Source organism: Echiichthys vipera (assembly GCF_963691815.1).
Source record: "Echiichthys vipera genome assembly, chromosome: 3".
NCBI classification, from domain to species: domain Eukaryota; kingdom Metazoa; phylum Chordata; class Actinopteri; order Perciformes; family Trachinidae; genus Echiichthys; species Echiichthys vipera.
In genome coordinates, this window is record NC_139828.1 from 34935894 (window position 1) to 34952978 (window position 17085).

At 39.4% G+C, this 17085-nt stretch overlaps 1 protein-coding gene across 1 annotated transcript in view; it reads right to left on the bottom strand.

The window, feature by feature from the left end:
- Positions 1 to 17085, bottom strand: part of ptprfa (protein tyrosine phosphatase receptor type Fa) — a gene marked incomplete at its 5' end in the record, with an annotated part of 414741 nt that overhangs the window by 262411 nt on the left and 135245 nt on the right. The window contains 3 exons of the mRNA XM_083911493.1: positions 6135 to 6279; positions 7302 to 7438; positions 11081 to 11662. Coding sequence (XP_083767619.1) covers positions 6135 to 6279; positions 7302 to 7438; positions 11081 to 11662 — 864 coding nt within the window. The remainder of the gene's footprint in view (positions 1 to 6134; positions 6280 to 7301; positions 7439 to 11080; positions 11663 to 17085) is intronic.

The window sequence follows — 17085 nt, forward strand, 5'->3', positions numbered from 1 at the left end:
TGTTTTTAATGAACATCACCAACATCCAATATCAGTTTCCTGGCCTTTGCCTTCAGGCAAATTCAAATTGTTGTTTCAACATGTTGTCTTTGGGTTATTTTCAATTAAATATGAGGTTTCAATGTTTTGATAATCATCACATCCTGTTTGTATTTACATTTTACAGAGTCTCAACTCTTTTGGAAACAGGGTTGTAAATACTGCAGGTTATAGTCCATACCTCCCAGCATGCCAGAGATCTAATGTTAGAAATGCAGTCAAGCTCTGAATTAAATAGTTTAGTGTAAGATGTGTAATAATGGCGTGAACACAAGTATGAACATAATTGTTTACACTGATAGTAATTCAATAGTATAATCATTTTGAAGGAACGTGACATTTATGATAAAAGCTGTCTCTGTGCTACAGTCTGTTTGTGTTTTCTTGCTCTTACATCATAATATGCTGTACGTATCGACTCATTGCCTTTATTAGATTATTTGTCAAAATGTCTGATGTGCAATGCCTGGTGATTTGTAAAGCAAAAGCAGCCAAAAGCAGATAAATATATAAATACCAAGAAACATTAGTGTGCCTGAATGATGGTTTTGGTGAAATAATAAATTTTACACCTGACAAAGAAAATCTCTAAAATTACTTTTTTTCTTTTGTTGTTGCCTTGATGCTTGAACTTTGTAATTGAGTTGCATGTTCAGCTAAATCAAGCAGGACTGACATATGGCAAAAAAGTTAGACGCGACGGCCTGCACCCTAACCAAGAAGGGTCAAGACTTTTGTCTGCAAACATTGACCTGACTATCGAGTCCTGCACCTCCACCACCTCCTGACAAAAAAACAGTGTTGGGATCAGGATGCAGAGTCAGAGTTTAATTCACCTCTCTGCGCTGCCCATACCGCAAGCATACAGCAAGCATAGCTGCAGTCTTACACAACTCTCCGCGAGCTCTGTGGATAACTTTACAGCTCAGTATCCTATACAAACGCTGTGTGCCCCACGATCATCTACATTAATTAAATCAAAAATGAACAGAAGAGGAGCTATACAGAAAAACTTGATGCAAATCAACACCAAATCTGCGATAATGCAACAAAATCAGAGAATAAAATGTGGACTTTTAAACATCAGATCTCTGTCATCTAAAGCTGTATTAATAAATGATCTGATATCAGATAACCATATTGATGTTCTCTGTCTGACTGAAACCTGGCTGCGTCCCGAAGAATATGTTAGCCTAAATGAATCCACTCCTCCCAGTCATATTAATACTCATATTCTTCGAGGCAGTGGACGAGGAGGAGGCGTTGCAGCTATTTATGACTCAGGCCTATTAATAAACCCTAAACCTAAACTAAATTATAATTCATTTGAAAGTCTTGTTCTTAGTCTTTCACATTCAACCTGGAAAACTGTGCAGCCGATTATACTCGTTATAGTGTACCGGGCTCCTGGTCCCTACTCTGAATTTCTGTCTGAATTCTCAGAGTTTCTATCAAATTTAGTCCTTAAAACTGATAAAGTAATCACTGTAGGAAATTTTAATATTCATGTGGATGTTGTTAATAATAGCCTTAGTACCGCGTTTATCTCTCTATTAGATTCGATTGGTTTTAGTCAGTGTGTACATGAACCTACTCACTGTTTTAATCACACCCTCGACCTTGTTTTGGCTTATGGTGTGGAAATCAATGACTTAATAGTCTTTTCACAGAATCCTATTTTATCAGACCATTATTTAATAACTTTTGAATTCATATTACAGGACTACTCACCTCTGGGCAAAAGTTTCTACACTAGATGTTTATCTGATAGTGCTGTAACTAAATTTAAGGAAGCGATTCCATCTGCATTTACTTTAATGCCTTATCCTAATATTCAAGAGTCCTGCACTAACGTTTGTCTCTCTGAAATTGACCATTTTGTTGACAGTGCTGCTTGCTCACTAAGAAAAACACTCGACTCTGTTGCTCCGTTAAAAAAGAAGAAAATAAAACAGAGGAAGTTAGCTCCGTGGTATAACTCACAAACCCGTGAACTGAAACAAATATCGCAAAAATTAGAAAGTAAATGGCGCTCTACTAAATTGGAGGAATCTCACTTAGCTTGGCATGAAAGTCTAAAGACATATAGGAAGGCCCTCCGTAATGCCAGAGCTGCCTATTACTCATCTTTAATAGAGGAGAATAAGAACAATCCTAGATTTCTTCTCAGCACTGTAGCCAGGCTGACAGAGAGCCACAGCTCTATTGAGCCATGTATTCCTATAACCCTCAGTAGTAACGACTGACCTTCTTTAATGACAAAATTATAACTATTCGAGACAAAATCAACTCGCTTGGCACCAATCTTTCATCGAACCCAGGAACCTTAGAAACAACTGTACGACCTGATATATTTTTGGACTGCTTTTCTCCGGTCGACCTTAACAAATTAAACTCTACTATTTCAGCATCAAAGCCTTCTACTTGTCTCCTAGACTCTATTCCAACTAGGTTACTCAAAGAAGTGTTACCTTTAGTTGACACTCCTGTATTAGATATGATTAAAATGTCTTTATCAGCAGGTTATGTACCACAGTCTTTTAAAGTAGCTGTAATTAAACCTCTTCTTAAAAAGCCCAGTCTTGATCCTGAGGTACTAGCCAACTATAGACCTATATCTAACCTTCCTTTTCTCTCTAAGATCCTCGAGAAATTAGTTGCCAATCAGTTGTGCGACTTTCTACATAATAATGAGTTACTTGAGGACTTCCAGTCAGGATTTAGAGCGAATCATAGCACTGAGACAGCACTGATAAAAATTACCAACGACCTTCTAATAGCTTCAGACAAAGGACTTGTCTCTGTGCTTGTCTTACTAGATCTTAGTGCTGCCTTCGACACTATTGACCATCACATCCTGCTACACAGACTAGAGCATCTGATCGGCATTAAAGGAACCGCACTGAGCTGGTTTAAGTCATATTTATCAGAGAGATCTCAGTTTGTACATGTTAACGACAAATCCTCCATGCACACTAAAGTTAGTCACGGAGTCCCACAGGGCTCTGTCCTTGGACCGATTCTATTCTCCGTATATATGCTTCCCTTAGGAAATATTATAAGGAAGCACTCCATACATTTTCATTGTTATGCTGATGATACACAATTATATTTATCGATCAAACCAGATGAAACCCATCAGGTAGATAAACTTCAAATGTGCATTAAGGAAATAAAAAGCTGGATGACCTGCAATTTTCTGATGTTAAACTCAGATAAAACTGAAGTTATTGTACTTGGCCCCAAAGGCCTCCGAAACTCAATAGCTAAAGACATTGTTACTCTGGATGATGTTGTGTTGTCCTCCAGCACCACAGTAAGGAATCTGGGTGTTATTTTTGATCAGGATATGTCCTTCGATTCTCACATAAAACTAACAACAAGGACTGCATATTTTCACCTGCGTAATATTGCAAAAATTAGGAACATTATGTCTCAGGAAGATGCAGAAAAACTAGTCCATGCATTTGTTACTTCTAGGCTGGACTACTGCAACTCCTTATTATCAGGCTGCTCCAATAAGTCTGTTAAGAGTCTCCAGTTGGTACAAAATGCTGCAGCTCGTGTACTAACTAAAACAAATCGAAGAGAACATATTTCTCCTGTATTAGCTTCTCTGCACTGGCTACCTGTAAAATCTAGAATAGACTTTAAAATCCTTCTCCTTACCTATAAAGCTCTTATTGGTCTGGCCCCGTCGTATCTTAAAGAGCTCATAGTACCGTATCACCCAACTCGATCACTGCGCTCAGAAAATGCAGGGCTACTTGTCGTTCCTAGAGTCTCCAAAAATAGAAGGGGAGGCAGAGCCTTTAGCTACCAAGCTCCTCTCTTGTGGAACCAACTCCCAAGTGTTATTCGGGAGGCAGACACTGTCCCCATATTTAAGAGTAAACTTGAAACTTTCCTTTTTGATAAAGCTTACAGCTAGGGCTTACGAGCTCTCAGCTGTGTTGCTGTTGTTATTCTTAAAGCTGCGTCCGTTCAGTTTAATGATGCTGCTATAAGCCTAGTCTGCAAGGGGAAATATTACCTTTCCTAATACTCTGAGATTCTCTCCTCTCTATGTCATTCATGTCTCATCAATGCATGTTATTAATTCAACTTCTTCCCCGGAGTTGTTTGTGCTTTGTCATCTCCGAGGTCTCTGCTGATGGTGGTGGTGCCTACTGCCGTAGTCCTGTGGGTTACTGCTGATTTTGTGTAGTGCCTGCTGCCTTGGTCCTGTATATCAGGTCCCTGCTGATGGGGGTGGTGCCTGCTGCCGTGGTCCTGTGTGCTAGTCTCTGCTGGTGCTGGTGGTGCCTGCTGCCCTGGTCCTGTGTGTAGGTCTCTGCTGACAGTGGTAGTGCCTGCTGCCTTGGTCCTGTGGTCCTGTATGAAGGTCTCTGCCGATGGTGTTAGTGCCTGCTGGTGTGGACCTGATTGTTGGTCTCTGCTGATCGTGGTGGTGCTTGCTGCCGTGGTCCTGTGTGCTGGTCCCTGCTGATGGTGGTGATGCCTGCTGCCCTGGTCCTGTGTGCAGGTCTCTGCTGATCGTGGTGGTGCCTGCTGACGCTTCCTGCTACTTCAATAACTATTAACTGCCATAACATGTGGGTCATGTTCACATTACTATAGATATTGTTATAGTTACTGTTACACGCTGGCTGCTTGCATCTCTGGAAGTGTGTCAGTCTCTCTGTCTTTTGTCTATCTTTGTGTTTCTCTCTTTCTCTCTCCTTTTCTTCCTCCCCGACCGGTCAAGACAGATGGCCGTCCTCCACAGAGCTGGGTCTGTCCGACGTTCCTGCCTGTTATAGGGAAGGTTTTCGTTGCCACCGTACTCTATGGGGGAATTGTTGGGTCTTTACCTACTCTGTAAAGTGTCCTGAGATAACTTTGGTTATGATTTGACACTATAAATAAAATTGAATTGAATTGAATATAATTAATGCTTTACTGGTAATTACATTCTGAAAGTTTGAAACTGCAATTACACAGCCCGTCTGCTGCTGTGTAATACCATACCACACACAAGTAGCTGGTTCAGAATAGGAGTACTGCTCCCTTATTCAGGTGGGAGTCAGTATTAGCTCTTATATAAAACAAATCTCTACTTAGTTCTGCAAAATGACAAAGAAAAATGACATCAGACATCCAAAGCTCCTACCTCTCTTTAAAATACATCCACAACACCCATTATCTAACGAGTGTGTGCTTGATGCCTTTAAAGGCAACAAGAAAATCATGACTACAGTCACTACAGTTTAATTAAAGATTAATGGGCCATCACTCCACTACTGCAGTCACTACTCTGGTCCCCACAAGAATTAAAGTGCAGAATACTGAAGGTTCTCTCCTCATAGGGTAGAATAAGAGAGTTTTTAATTTAATTTCCAGTCCATTATATTGAGTTGTATGTTTGGTCAATGCCGTTCGTCAGGTAACACTTGCTGATGTTTTGCTTCTTCACTAAATATTTTTTGTATGTTTCCTGGCGTTTCAGAGGATACTGCAAAGAACAATGCACTGAGCATAAACACCACAGAAAGCCAAGCCACGGTATCTCACGCAAGTAAAACAAGCCTTAACAGCTTGCATTTCACTCATGCTATACTCATGTAAATGGAGCTTCATTCAGCAATATGACGCATTTTCTTTATTTTATGAGCGCATGAAGCTTCATGACACCTCATTTTCCGAACACTAGTAGACACTGACGGAATCAGCTACTTCACTCACGCTACACATGTATTCCACTTGTCTAAAACAGTGGAAAGCAGTTACAACAAAGGTGTGTTGGGCTTTCACAGTTCCTCAATAACACATCCTGTTAATAACAGTCAGGCTATAGCTAAGACCACCTAAGTTTAGTCGAGAAAGAAATGAAACATGCTTGACTAATGTTACAAGCAAATCATATCTTTGAGCTGATGATGCAAGATGACATTACCAATATGTCCAATCCCTTACCTGACAGTCAATATGACTTCATGTTTACTCCTCTTGGCCCATTTGTAATTATGAGTTACGTAGTGCAAAGATAAACTAAAAGGCAACAATACATCATCTTTCTTTTCGTCCTGAGCAAATGAGTAGGCTGTAGTACTTACTGGACTGGGCAGTCCTGGCTTCAATAGGCTGAGTAAAGATTCCTAGACCCATCTCAGATTTTGCTGCCAGGGAAAACATGTAGAGTGTGTCCGACTTTAGACCATCAACTGCATAGGAGCCTGCTGGGTCGAAGATGGCATGACGCTATGGAAAGGAAAACCATTAAATCATTAAGGCCATGTCCACCATGGGCTATGGGAAAAGTCACAGCGCAGTATGCTTTATAGATGTTATCGTGCACCTTTTCCACCCATGTTTTTCCTTCTAACCATTCCTCTCTGTCTTTTTGCATTCTTTTCTGTTTTTTTCTCGGAGGAGTAGTTGCATTAATGCTAGAAGAAGACCTGTAAAGTACTGTCAGCGTCACTGCCATCCATGTCCAAGCTTTGTTGTCTTCCGGTATCTTCTTCGCAAGCAACAGTACCTCGACCAATGAGATGAACGGGATTCTGGATCGTCATACTCGTGTGTGAGTGTGCTGTCAGCTCATTGGTCACAGAGCAGGAGAGGCTGAGAATAAGTTTACCATAAATTTTCTAATAAGGCGCCATTTATTAATTCATTCTATTGACATTTTACATACTATTTTTGTTTCTCACTGTAATATGGGACAAAGTGCGTCCCTTTTCAGCTCAATACGGGATGCATACTTTTGTTTCTGAATACGGGACGGTTCCGTTTTTTAAGGGATGGTTGGCAACCCTGGTCACCTTGCAGTGTACATGTGTAGCAATGATAGTAATGTAACATGCCGGTTAAAATCGATAGTATAAATACATACAGTATATCCATAGTTTAAGTTTGTGATGATTACTAGGAAATATTGCATTACAGAAGGCTAGGATGTATAGGGTAATAAATACAAATTTGAGTGGCTAGACAGATGAACAGCCAAAGTAAAGTAAGTAATCATACTACTCTGTAACAGATGCGGTTAGCTTGTAAGGCTGTCTTCCCAACCATATTGGAGGGTATCAGGAACTGGGAGGCAAATAATGCCCACATCTAACTTGGAATTGTCTACGGCCATCACACGGAGTTGTGATTGTTCCAATTCAATCGCACGATGCATCACCATATTCCCACAATGCATTCCGCAATTCCCAAGATGGCGCTATTTGTGTAATGACTCATTGGAAGGAAGCTGTTTTTAAGTTGGTATTTACCTTGCCTGTAGGATTGTTGTCCTCCCAGTACAGCAGTTCAAAGCCAATGATGGGGTCCTGTACAGGCCAAAGCCATGACAGCATGATGCGTGAATCCAGCTCGGCCTCAGCCTCAAAACTAGACGGCTGAGCTGGAACTGAAGGCAGAAATAAAGACAAGACAAGGCTAAAAGACAGGAGAAGATACAGAGCCAGTGAAGGTTGTATTTAGAGGTGGACATACAAAGTAAGGGAGTCAGGAGGCGGAGTGGGAGGCAGGGCATAGAGAATCCAGAAAAATTAGGTGAAACGCTGCAGTCCATACGCTGGGGCTTTTGTAAAGCATGTTCTCACATGTAAAAGCACGAGCGTGTGTACATGTGTACAAGGCCTACGGCGGTTCTGACGTAATTTTATGTGCGCCTGTTCGGACATAGAAAAAAGAAGGACGGACCATCGACTAAAAAGGGTCGTGCCGCATCACGAGTCCAAAAAAAACACAAAGCCAAAAACGTTACCACGTTTTCTGCGATGCTTTCCATTATGTGGCCAAAAGGCTGCGCGCTTTTATAAACAAAGCGACGCATCGCGATGACGTCAGTCAATGTGTGTGACGTGTTACTGCATGATGACGTATAGGCAGGCAAGGAAAAGGCCCAGGTAGTGTGAGTACAAACAGGTCCGGACAGCCTATACAGTCATACATATTTCATCTTTATATATTTCCTCTATATTTAACTTATTCAATTTCATTTTCCGTGAATTTAATTTTACCTGTATTCTTACAGCCACTTCTTATATATTTAACTAAGAGTTTATTGTTTACTGTTTATTGTTTTTTTATACTTTCTGTATCTATTTAGGTAAGAGTTTATTGGTTATCTTATACTGTATTTTCTATACCTCCCTTGTGTTTTTGTAAGCTGCTGGAAACTCAATTTCTTTGCGTGAGTCATCCCAAAGGGTTCAATAAAGAGAAGTCTAAGTTTAAGCCTAAGCCTAAGTCTAATTCTATGGCAGGCCACTAACTATCTGGCTTCTCCAGATAGCACCATTACAGCCAAACCAGTGTGTACCATCTTTTTCAGTTACTGAAAGTCCTAAGTATGACAAAGGAAAAAGACCAAACCATCACACCTGATCAGGAAATGGCTTAGACTTCAATCAATCAATCAATCAATCAACCAACCAACCAACCAACCAACCAACCAACCAATCAATCAATCAATCAATCAATCAATCAATCAAGTACACTTCCAAACACACTTTACCTTTTTATATTGAAGAAATGAATAATCTTCTTTCTGAAAGCAGCACTATTTTTTATATCAAAGATCCCCTCCAGACACGTTTCAAAACATAGAAGAAATAAAACTAATAACTTTTGTTTTATGTTTTTTTTCCCACAAGTTTTTACACAGTTAAGCCATATTCTATTAAAAATCACTGTCAACACTGACGCCAAACAACAGGCAGGTTAGTGACTTGCTGGTTGATGAACTTATACTGGGTTCCAGTTAAAGTCTGTAGAAATGTACAACTTTCAACCTATAGGTGTTCCAGGTTCACAACGCCAAATGTATTTTTTTTTTAATTATTCTTAAATACAGGAAAATACACTTTATGTTGCCATTTAGCTGATAGTTCATAATTTTTAATATATTCTTCAAACGGTGCTATTGTGTAACATCAGACAACTGCTTCTTCATGAAGTCAGGGTAGATGGATTTTCATGGATTTTCCCCAAGTTTACTAGGAACTCCCATTGTGAGTTGTGTTACAGTAAATTTTTAGTAGGAGGTAAGGCTGTCAAAAGAATGGATACTTTAATATATTTCAATATCATATGCAGAGGCGGCCTTAACGATCTGGGGGCCGCCGCCTATACACATCAAGTCAAATATGTAGTTTAATATTTTCATTTTTTTATAACTATAAACTTTATTTCTACTAAAAATGTGTCAGAAGACTGAAGGTTAATTCAATCCAATTTGGCCTAGTCCTCTCTATAACTCCACCCTCCTATTCTTAAGGGCTGGTAAAGCGATGGTAAGTTCATCTTTGTCTATGCTCAGTCAGGCAAGACAATTGTGGCATTGAAATGCTAATTGGAGCCACTCACTAAGCGGAGGAGCCGCTTTCCCCCCTGACGTCCCCGCCATCCGCCCCTTATGAGTTCGTTTCTGAAAATTATGGGGCACAGGCGAACCTCGGAGTAAACTGCTGATAACTGCCAGTAATCATGTGCGTTTGCGGGCATTATCGGACATTCACTGGGCTGATAATCTGGGGCTTCATGCAGTGCGTCCAGCTGGGAGGATGCCTCGGTGAAGACACAGGACTTGGTGGAGAGATGATGGGCCCATCTACACAGAGACATGTTTTCCTGCAACAACTTTAGTATCCAGAGCCAGTATCCAGACCCAGACCTCTTCCCTCAGCAGAATTTGGGGCTTGTTGTACAATGTCACCTGACTTCCAGAGCACTTGCTCTGGTCCTGTTATATTAATAGTCTACTGATGTCAGTTGAAAGCATGGTACGTCTCATGCAGACATAAAAGGGTGCCAAAAAGGTATTTTAATGCATGTGTTGCTTTAAGGGCTCCTATAAAAGCTACCAATACTAATAAACCAGTGATTCTTTGCCCGAGTTGAGGAAAGCAGCCCATTGCTCCTGGGGATATGATACATCGTAGTAGACGCCACATAATAGATGGCATTACTTGGGAAAATGTTACATTAATCACAGTGATGTGCTCATAAAACAACAGGTAGAAACACCCTATGCTTCTCATCCTGATACTAGTTACTAGACTTAGAATATGCATTTTAAGTCAAAATGATTTATGTCAGCCTGGAAGGGTGCTGAACTCGATTCCAAAAATAAAGAAAGTGGGCCAGCTGAATATAGGTGGCTTTATCTTCTATAGCAGCCCTGTTGTGATGTCATGTTTGTTCCAGCCAAGCACAGTGAGCTGAAAACATTGAAAAAAAGCCTCTCTGTCAATGAAATACGCACACTGTATGCTCCCGAGTATCCTCATACAATAAATGACCCGTTGCGTTTATCTCAGCATGAGAATATCTGACAGACTAGTGTTTCACATTACAGCTGGAATATACTTTGGAATCTTACTGCTAATTAAAAACTACAAAGAGGAAGTCAATTGTTATTTTTTGTGTCACTGTCTGACCATAATCCATAATTTATTTAATTTCTTGAAGCTGCAAAACCCTTCAATTTCCTTTGAGTACTGCATGTTGCGTATTGTATAATTGTGTATATCAAAGCAAGCGCATATGGACTGCTTGAAATATAATTTCTTGAGTCCCTTTTTTAGTGTGAAGACAATACATACACTATATAGTTAGTGACCTAGTGACTAAGGCTAACGAGCATTTTCTTAAAAGTCAGTGGAAATCAAAAGCAGAGTGAATGTTAGACTTAGTGTGCATTTGTCAGGCAGACACAATTGAAAGATGCTGGATGTGTAACTAGGCAACACTTTGCTATCATGTATGCCATCACAGCTCTATAAGAAGATGTCAATGTTGTGTGGCCAGAAATAATGCAATAATAGAGCACTTTGAATAAAGGATTTTAAAGTGTACGGGTGTATTTTTACATTGTGGATTGAACTGAAGTTAATTATCTGAATAATCCTTCCATCTTTTTGTGGCAATACTCCTTTTGCTACAAAACAATCCAGAACAAATTGGACCCAGTAGCATGCTGCTTAAAATGTAATGTGTCAAGTTCTCTCGTGCCATTGCTGTGCAATGACAGTCGTGTTCTCACCTCCCTGCTGGGTCTTGATCTGAAGAACATCAGAGGGAGGCCCGTCTCCCACAGAGGTGAAGCCCAGCACCCTTAGGCTGTAGGTGACATCTGTGGTGAGGCCTGAGATGGTGGTGAGATGGCTGTCATCTGTGTTGTGTTTCCGCCAGGCACTCAGCGGGGCGTTGTGCTCTGAGCTGTAGTAGACCCGGTAGCCCCGGATTAGGCCGTTGGGCTCCTCTGGGGGTTCCCACTGGACCAGCATGGTGCTGGAGCTCAGCATGCGCGCCTGGATGTGAAGAGGAGGTGATGAGGGTGCTTGCTCGCTTGTACGGGTGTCTACAATACCGCTGGGAGGCCCCCGGCCGACATTGTTAACAGCCATAACACGAAACTCATATTCAGAGAAGGGGCTGAGGCCGCCAATGCTATATCGGGTTGTGGCTACTCCGTCTACTTCCTGGAAGCCGTTGTCAGACAGTTTGGCATGGTACTGGATCACATAGTAGGATACTGGTTCTGCGTTGCCAGAGTCCCAGGTAAGGGTGACGCTGGTGGCCGTGGTTTCTGTCACAATGAGGGAAGTGGGTGGCTTGGGCAGGGCTGTTAGAGAGCAGAGACAGACAAGAGAGTCAGACAAAGTTCTGAAGGAACACCTACTCGGCAATCAGGAGAGCCAGAAATTGTGGACATGGCTGACTTACAGTAATTTGTGCATACAAATGAACAGAACAGAACTTTATAACAGTTGATTAAGGGATGACACAGATAACACAAAGTTCTATCTCACACAGACTCCGCCCTCTACTGAAATTTGCATAAACATAGCCGGCCATTCAGGACGTGCCTACCTGAATATGTGCAAATCCCACAGTATATAAGGCAGTACACATCACTGTCTGCCAGTGGCAGCCGGTGGAATTTATTTCAAGGGGGGCTTTGTCAACAGTTCAGAAACAGTGAGAAGATTGTGTGTCAATATAATGTACACAGACACAGTCCTTTTTTTCCTATTTGGTTCCTATCAATAACCTCAAAAACCTAGTTTTAAGATAATGACTGACACGTTGTTGTTGAAGCAAACATAACTAAACATACTTTTTCTTTTAAATGTTTCCATATTTAATTTTGCAAATAATGTTATTGAATTTTCAATGAGAAATCTCCCTTTTTCATATATATTTATATATATGTCTACTCCGGGTATGTTCTCTCAAATTGACGTTGGGGGTATGGAGATATGTCCATGTGGCTGAGGTTTACCTCCAATAAACAAAAAACTAGCCTGGCACCCCCTCAGTGTTGTCATGGAGATATGACCTAAACATACAGACTAGAATGTTTTTTTTGTACCAGGCCTTAAATAGCTTTAATTATACTGTGAAAACGGCCTGTTCAACATGGGGCTCAATGAGAAACTGCTCTATTGTGAAACCTACCCCTGGTGGACACTCAGAGAACTGCAGTTTTTGGTGCTTGGTAGCAATAGTGTGTTAATTTATCTGGCTCCACCCACTGTGCCCATAGAGACCAGAAGAGGCGGAGCCTGTGTGAGAAATAGGCCACGATATTGTAACCCTAGTTCTATTTTCGCAGGCAGAACCCTCTACGTAGGGCCCTATCGCTTTGATACCGCTTCCTGAAGAGGGTGCAGGATAGCAGACAGTGTTATGTACTGCCTTTTAAACTTTGGGTTTGCACGTATTCAGGTAGGCACATCTTGATTGGCCGGCTACGTTAATGCAATTTGTCACTGCAGTGTCAGCTGAAACAACCTTTCAATAAAGAATCAACAAGAACAACTGTATGAAAAAGAGTTCAAATGGCATTAATAATATTAAAAAACAAAATATTAAAAACATTTTGATTTTGGACAGTAATACATTTACATACTTTGGCATTTTGCCTGTTAAACACTGTGTTTGACATCCCTGCTCTTGAATATTTAAAAAAAAATCTGTTTATTGAACTTTAAACTTTCAACACATCTTATAATTTCTTATAGACAATATTTTATCTTATACATTTCCTCTACATTTAGCTTATCTGATTAAACTTGAATCTACCTCACATATATTGGACTAAGAGTTTATTGAAGTCTAAGTCTAGTTGTCTTCTCTCTCCTTACGATGCTTATTAATTTCACTGCTAAAAGAAGTAATATGCCCACGAACGTAAACTTTCAGTGCCTCCCAAAATGTATATCTCAAGGTATGTCATTAAATGAAAGACAGAGGTTTATTTCATTTTTCAGTTTCTCTACCACTTTTTTATCTGATAATAGGATATTATTGAAACACCATACCTTTGAAGCGTATTCCCATCCAAATGTTAACTGAAATGTTAGTGGCCATAGTCAGATATAACAATTGGTTTGTAATCACAGTTCTTCATCAGGGGTAAATGTCCCTTATCAATTAGAAAGAGATATATCCTGGATAAGTGTGATGGACAGATGAGAACTAAGACTACTGTGGTGCATTGGGGAACTGGGTTCTCCATGGATCTGCTAATTTATATGTGCTAAGAAATGTTTGGATTCTCCTTGCAGATTTTGATAAAGCTATAGGCTTATGTGAGGATCTATCGAGTTTGGGGTCTAAAACCAAATTAAAATCTCCACCCATTACTAGTCGGTTAGAATTCATATTGGGTAGTTTGGCCAGAAAAGTTGATGTACATTGCTCATCATCAACATTGGGTGCATATATGTAGCTTTCCCGTTGCTATCACAAATCTCCCTTTGGGGTCAGATATAACCTCAGCCATTGTAAAAGGTATTGATTTTCTAATTATTATTGCAGTGCCGTATTGCAGTAAATGAAGAGTGGAATATTTGTCTTGACTTGCAGCGTAATCTAGTTTAGTTTAGTTAGTTTAGTTTAGTTTAGATAGTTTATTTCGAATATGTGAAAAAAACACAACAACATGTATTATCATACATTAAGGGGGCAGTCATAAAGAAAAGGAAAGAAAACAGAGAGAAAAATAAATGTACAATAACAAAGTATAACTAAGTAAACTGAAAAAATATTAATTCTGTTTACATATCCAAAAAGGAGTGGGAAGAAGTATAAACTTATTTTATTCCACCCCTTTTTAATAATTATTACTGAAATATTTTCCCTTCTATCTATATAGTAATAATAACAATAATAATAACCTCCATTTGTCATTCCTCAATTATCCTTAAGCATAATTCTATTACAAAGATATTTATCTTAATAAAATATTATATTATTATTCATATTATTATAATATATAACATACACACAGTACACAGTACAATATAGCTACCTATATAAACATACATACACACAGACGTACAAACACACATATATACACATATACATACGCATATACATACATACATAAGTACATACATACTGAAGATAACACATAGATACATTAATGACAAAGTAAATAAACAATATACACACAGTAATAATCATACACCCTCCTCATTTCTGTACCTTATAAAAATCATCTCCTCATATATTTTTTAAAACTGGTTTATGTTTGGACATTCCCAAAGCGTCCCCTCCAGACTGCTCCATAATTTAACCCAACATATTGAAATACAAAAAGCTTTTCTCGTTTTGCGAGCCTTCAGTGTTTTGAATTTAAATTTTCCCTTAGATTATAACCCCCTTCCCCCTTCCCTTCCAGTGAATAGTGTCTGAATGTTGTCTGGTAGTGGATTATTTTTTGCTTTAAATAGTATTTGTGCTGTATAAAAATCCACCATATCTTTGTATTTTATTAGTTTTGACTGTAAGAATAGTGAGTTTGTGTGATCCTTGTATCCAACCCCATCAATGATCGGTATTGCTTTCTTTTGTAAAATGAAAAGTGGATGTATCGTAGTCATATAGTTGTTGCCCCAAAAGTTCTACACAGTAAATAAGGTATGGCAGAACTAATGTACAATATAGATATGTATATGTATATATATGTTGTGATGCCAGAGCAGCTTGCAGTTGTTTCACTTTTTCAGTGCGGTCACTCCCTGTTAGCTTGTTGCATGTGTTAGCATGTCTAGTTTGGTAGTGTCTCTTTATGTTAAAATTTTTAAACAAGGCAACAGTCTCTTGACAAATAAGACAAACACAATTGCCTCGATTTTTACTGAAGAAGTACTGTAATTCCCACCTTTCCTGAAAGCAGCGCCCCTTACTATCAACTTTCCTCTTTTTCTTTGCAGTTGCCATGGCAGTAATGACCGGAGAAGGGTTTGCCACAAGGATGCATAGCCAGGAAGCATTAATTAGTGGTGCTGCCACCATGTGGTGGAAGGAGAAATTACATTTTAAAGTTTTGTTATTTATATATTCTGTTAGATTGTGCTAGCGGGCCATAAATAATATATTATAAGACCGAAGTTGTGGGCCGTATGAAATCTTACCGCGGACCGTGATTGGCCCCCGGGCCGGACTTTGGACATGCCTGCTGTGGAAAGACTATTAAGTCTTTAATTTCCACAGATAAGCCAAAACAAGGTCAAGGTCGAGGACGTGATTAAAACAGTGACTAGGTTTATGTACACTCTGAATAAAACCAATCGAATCTAATAGAGAGATAAACGCAATACTAAGGCTATTATTATCATTGTCCACATGAATATTAAAATCTCCTCCAATGATTACTTTATCAGAATTAAGGACTAAATTTGACAGAAACTCTGAGAATTCAGATAGAAATTCAGAGTACGGACCAGGAGCACGGTACACTATAACAAGTATAATTGGCTGCACGGTTTTCCAGGTTGAATGTGAAAGACAAAGAAAAAGACTTTCAAATTAATTATAATTTAGTTTAGGTTTAGGGTTGATTAATAGGCCTGAGTCATTAATAGATGCAACGCCTCCTCCTCGGCCACTGCCTCAAGGAATATGAGTATTAATATGATTGGGAGGAGTGGATTCATTTAGGCCAACATATTCTTCATGACACAGCCAGGCTTCAGTCAGACAGAGTAAATCAATATGATTATCTGATATCAGATCATTTACTAATACAGCTTTAGATGACAGAGATCTGATGTTTAAAAGTTCACATTTTATTGTATGATTAAGATTTTGTGTTGATTTGTATCAAGTTTTTCTGTGTATCTCCTTTTCTGTTCATTTTTGTCTTAATTTAGATGATCGCGGCGCACACAACGTTTGTATACTATACTGAGCTGGAAAATGCTCCACAGGGAGTGCAGAGAGGTGTGTAAAAGTGCGACTCTGCTTCACATGACCGGACACACGGTCTTACCGGATCAGTCCTAGAACACCTCAGTTTGTCTAAAGATGGTCTGGAAAATTCTTTTAGAGAAAGATTTGACGGAGCTGGCGTTACTTGCAACCTACCCATGCGACCGGAAGCGGAAGTCTTGAATCATTCTTTTGAGAGAATTGAAGCGACTCCATTTCTCCATTTGCTCCATAGAAAAAATGTATAACAATTCTACGTGTAGTGGTTTCACATGCTAAGCCTTAATTCATTTCTTTCCTCACCTGCAAACACTTTCTACAACAAACTGAAAGTTAATTTGAACACAGTCCCAACAGTGCTTAAGATGCCTGTTTTAACCTTAACCTTGTCAAATTTTAATGATCCTCTCACATTCATTTGTGCATGTGAATTATTCATTTAAGAGCATGAATGAAGAAATGATGTGTAAACGTGATTAATGGATTTTCTGCTCACAAATATATTTTGGTTTCTCTATGACACCTGCTGTGCACCCACCTTTCTGTAATAAAAAGGTGTGGGTGTTTGTGTGCATTTACTCATAAGGCAGTGATTTTCACACACATCACACTTAACTATCACTATCCACTCTGTGTACAGTCTTTCCATATACTTATTTTATTGCATACCTGTAGTTTTTTGATAAAAGATGACTACCTTCCACAGTTGAGACTAGTTTCAGAAAGTTTTTATAATTCATCATACCAGACAGTCAATTAATTCATCTTTTTGCTCCACATGATACAGTAGATACAGTCATACTGTAGATGATGGAAAAGCTTTCT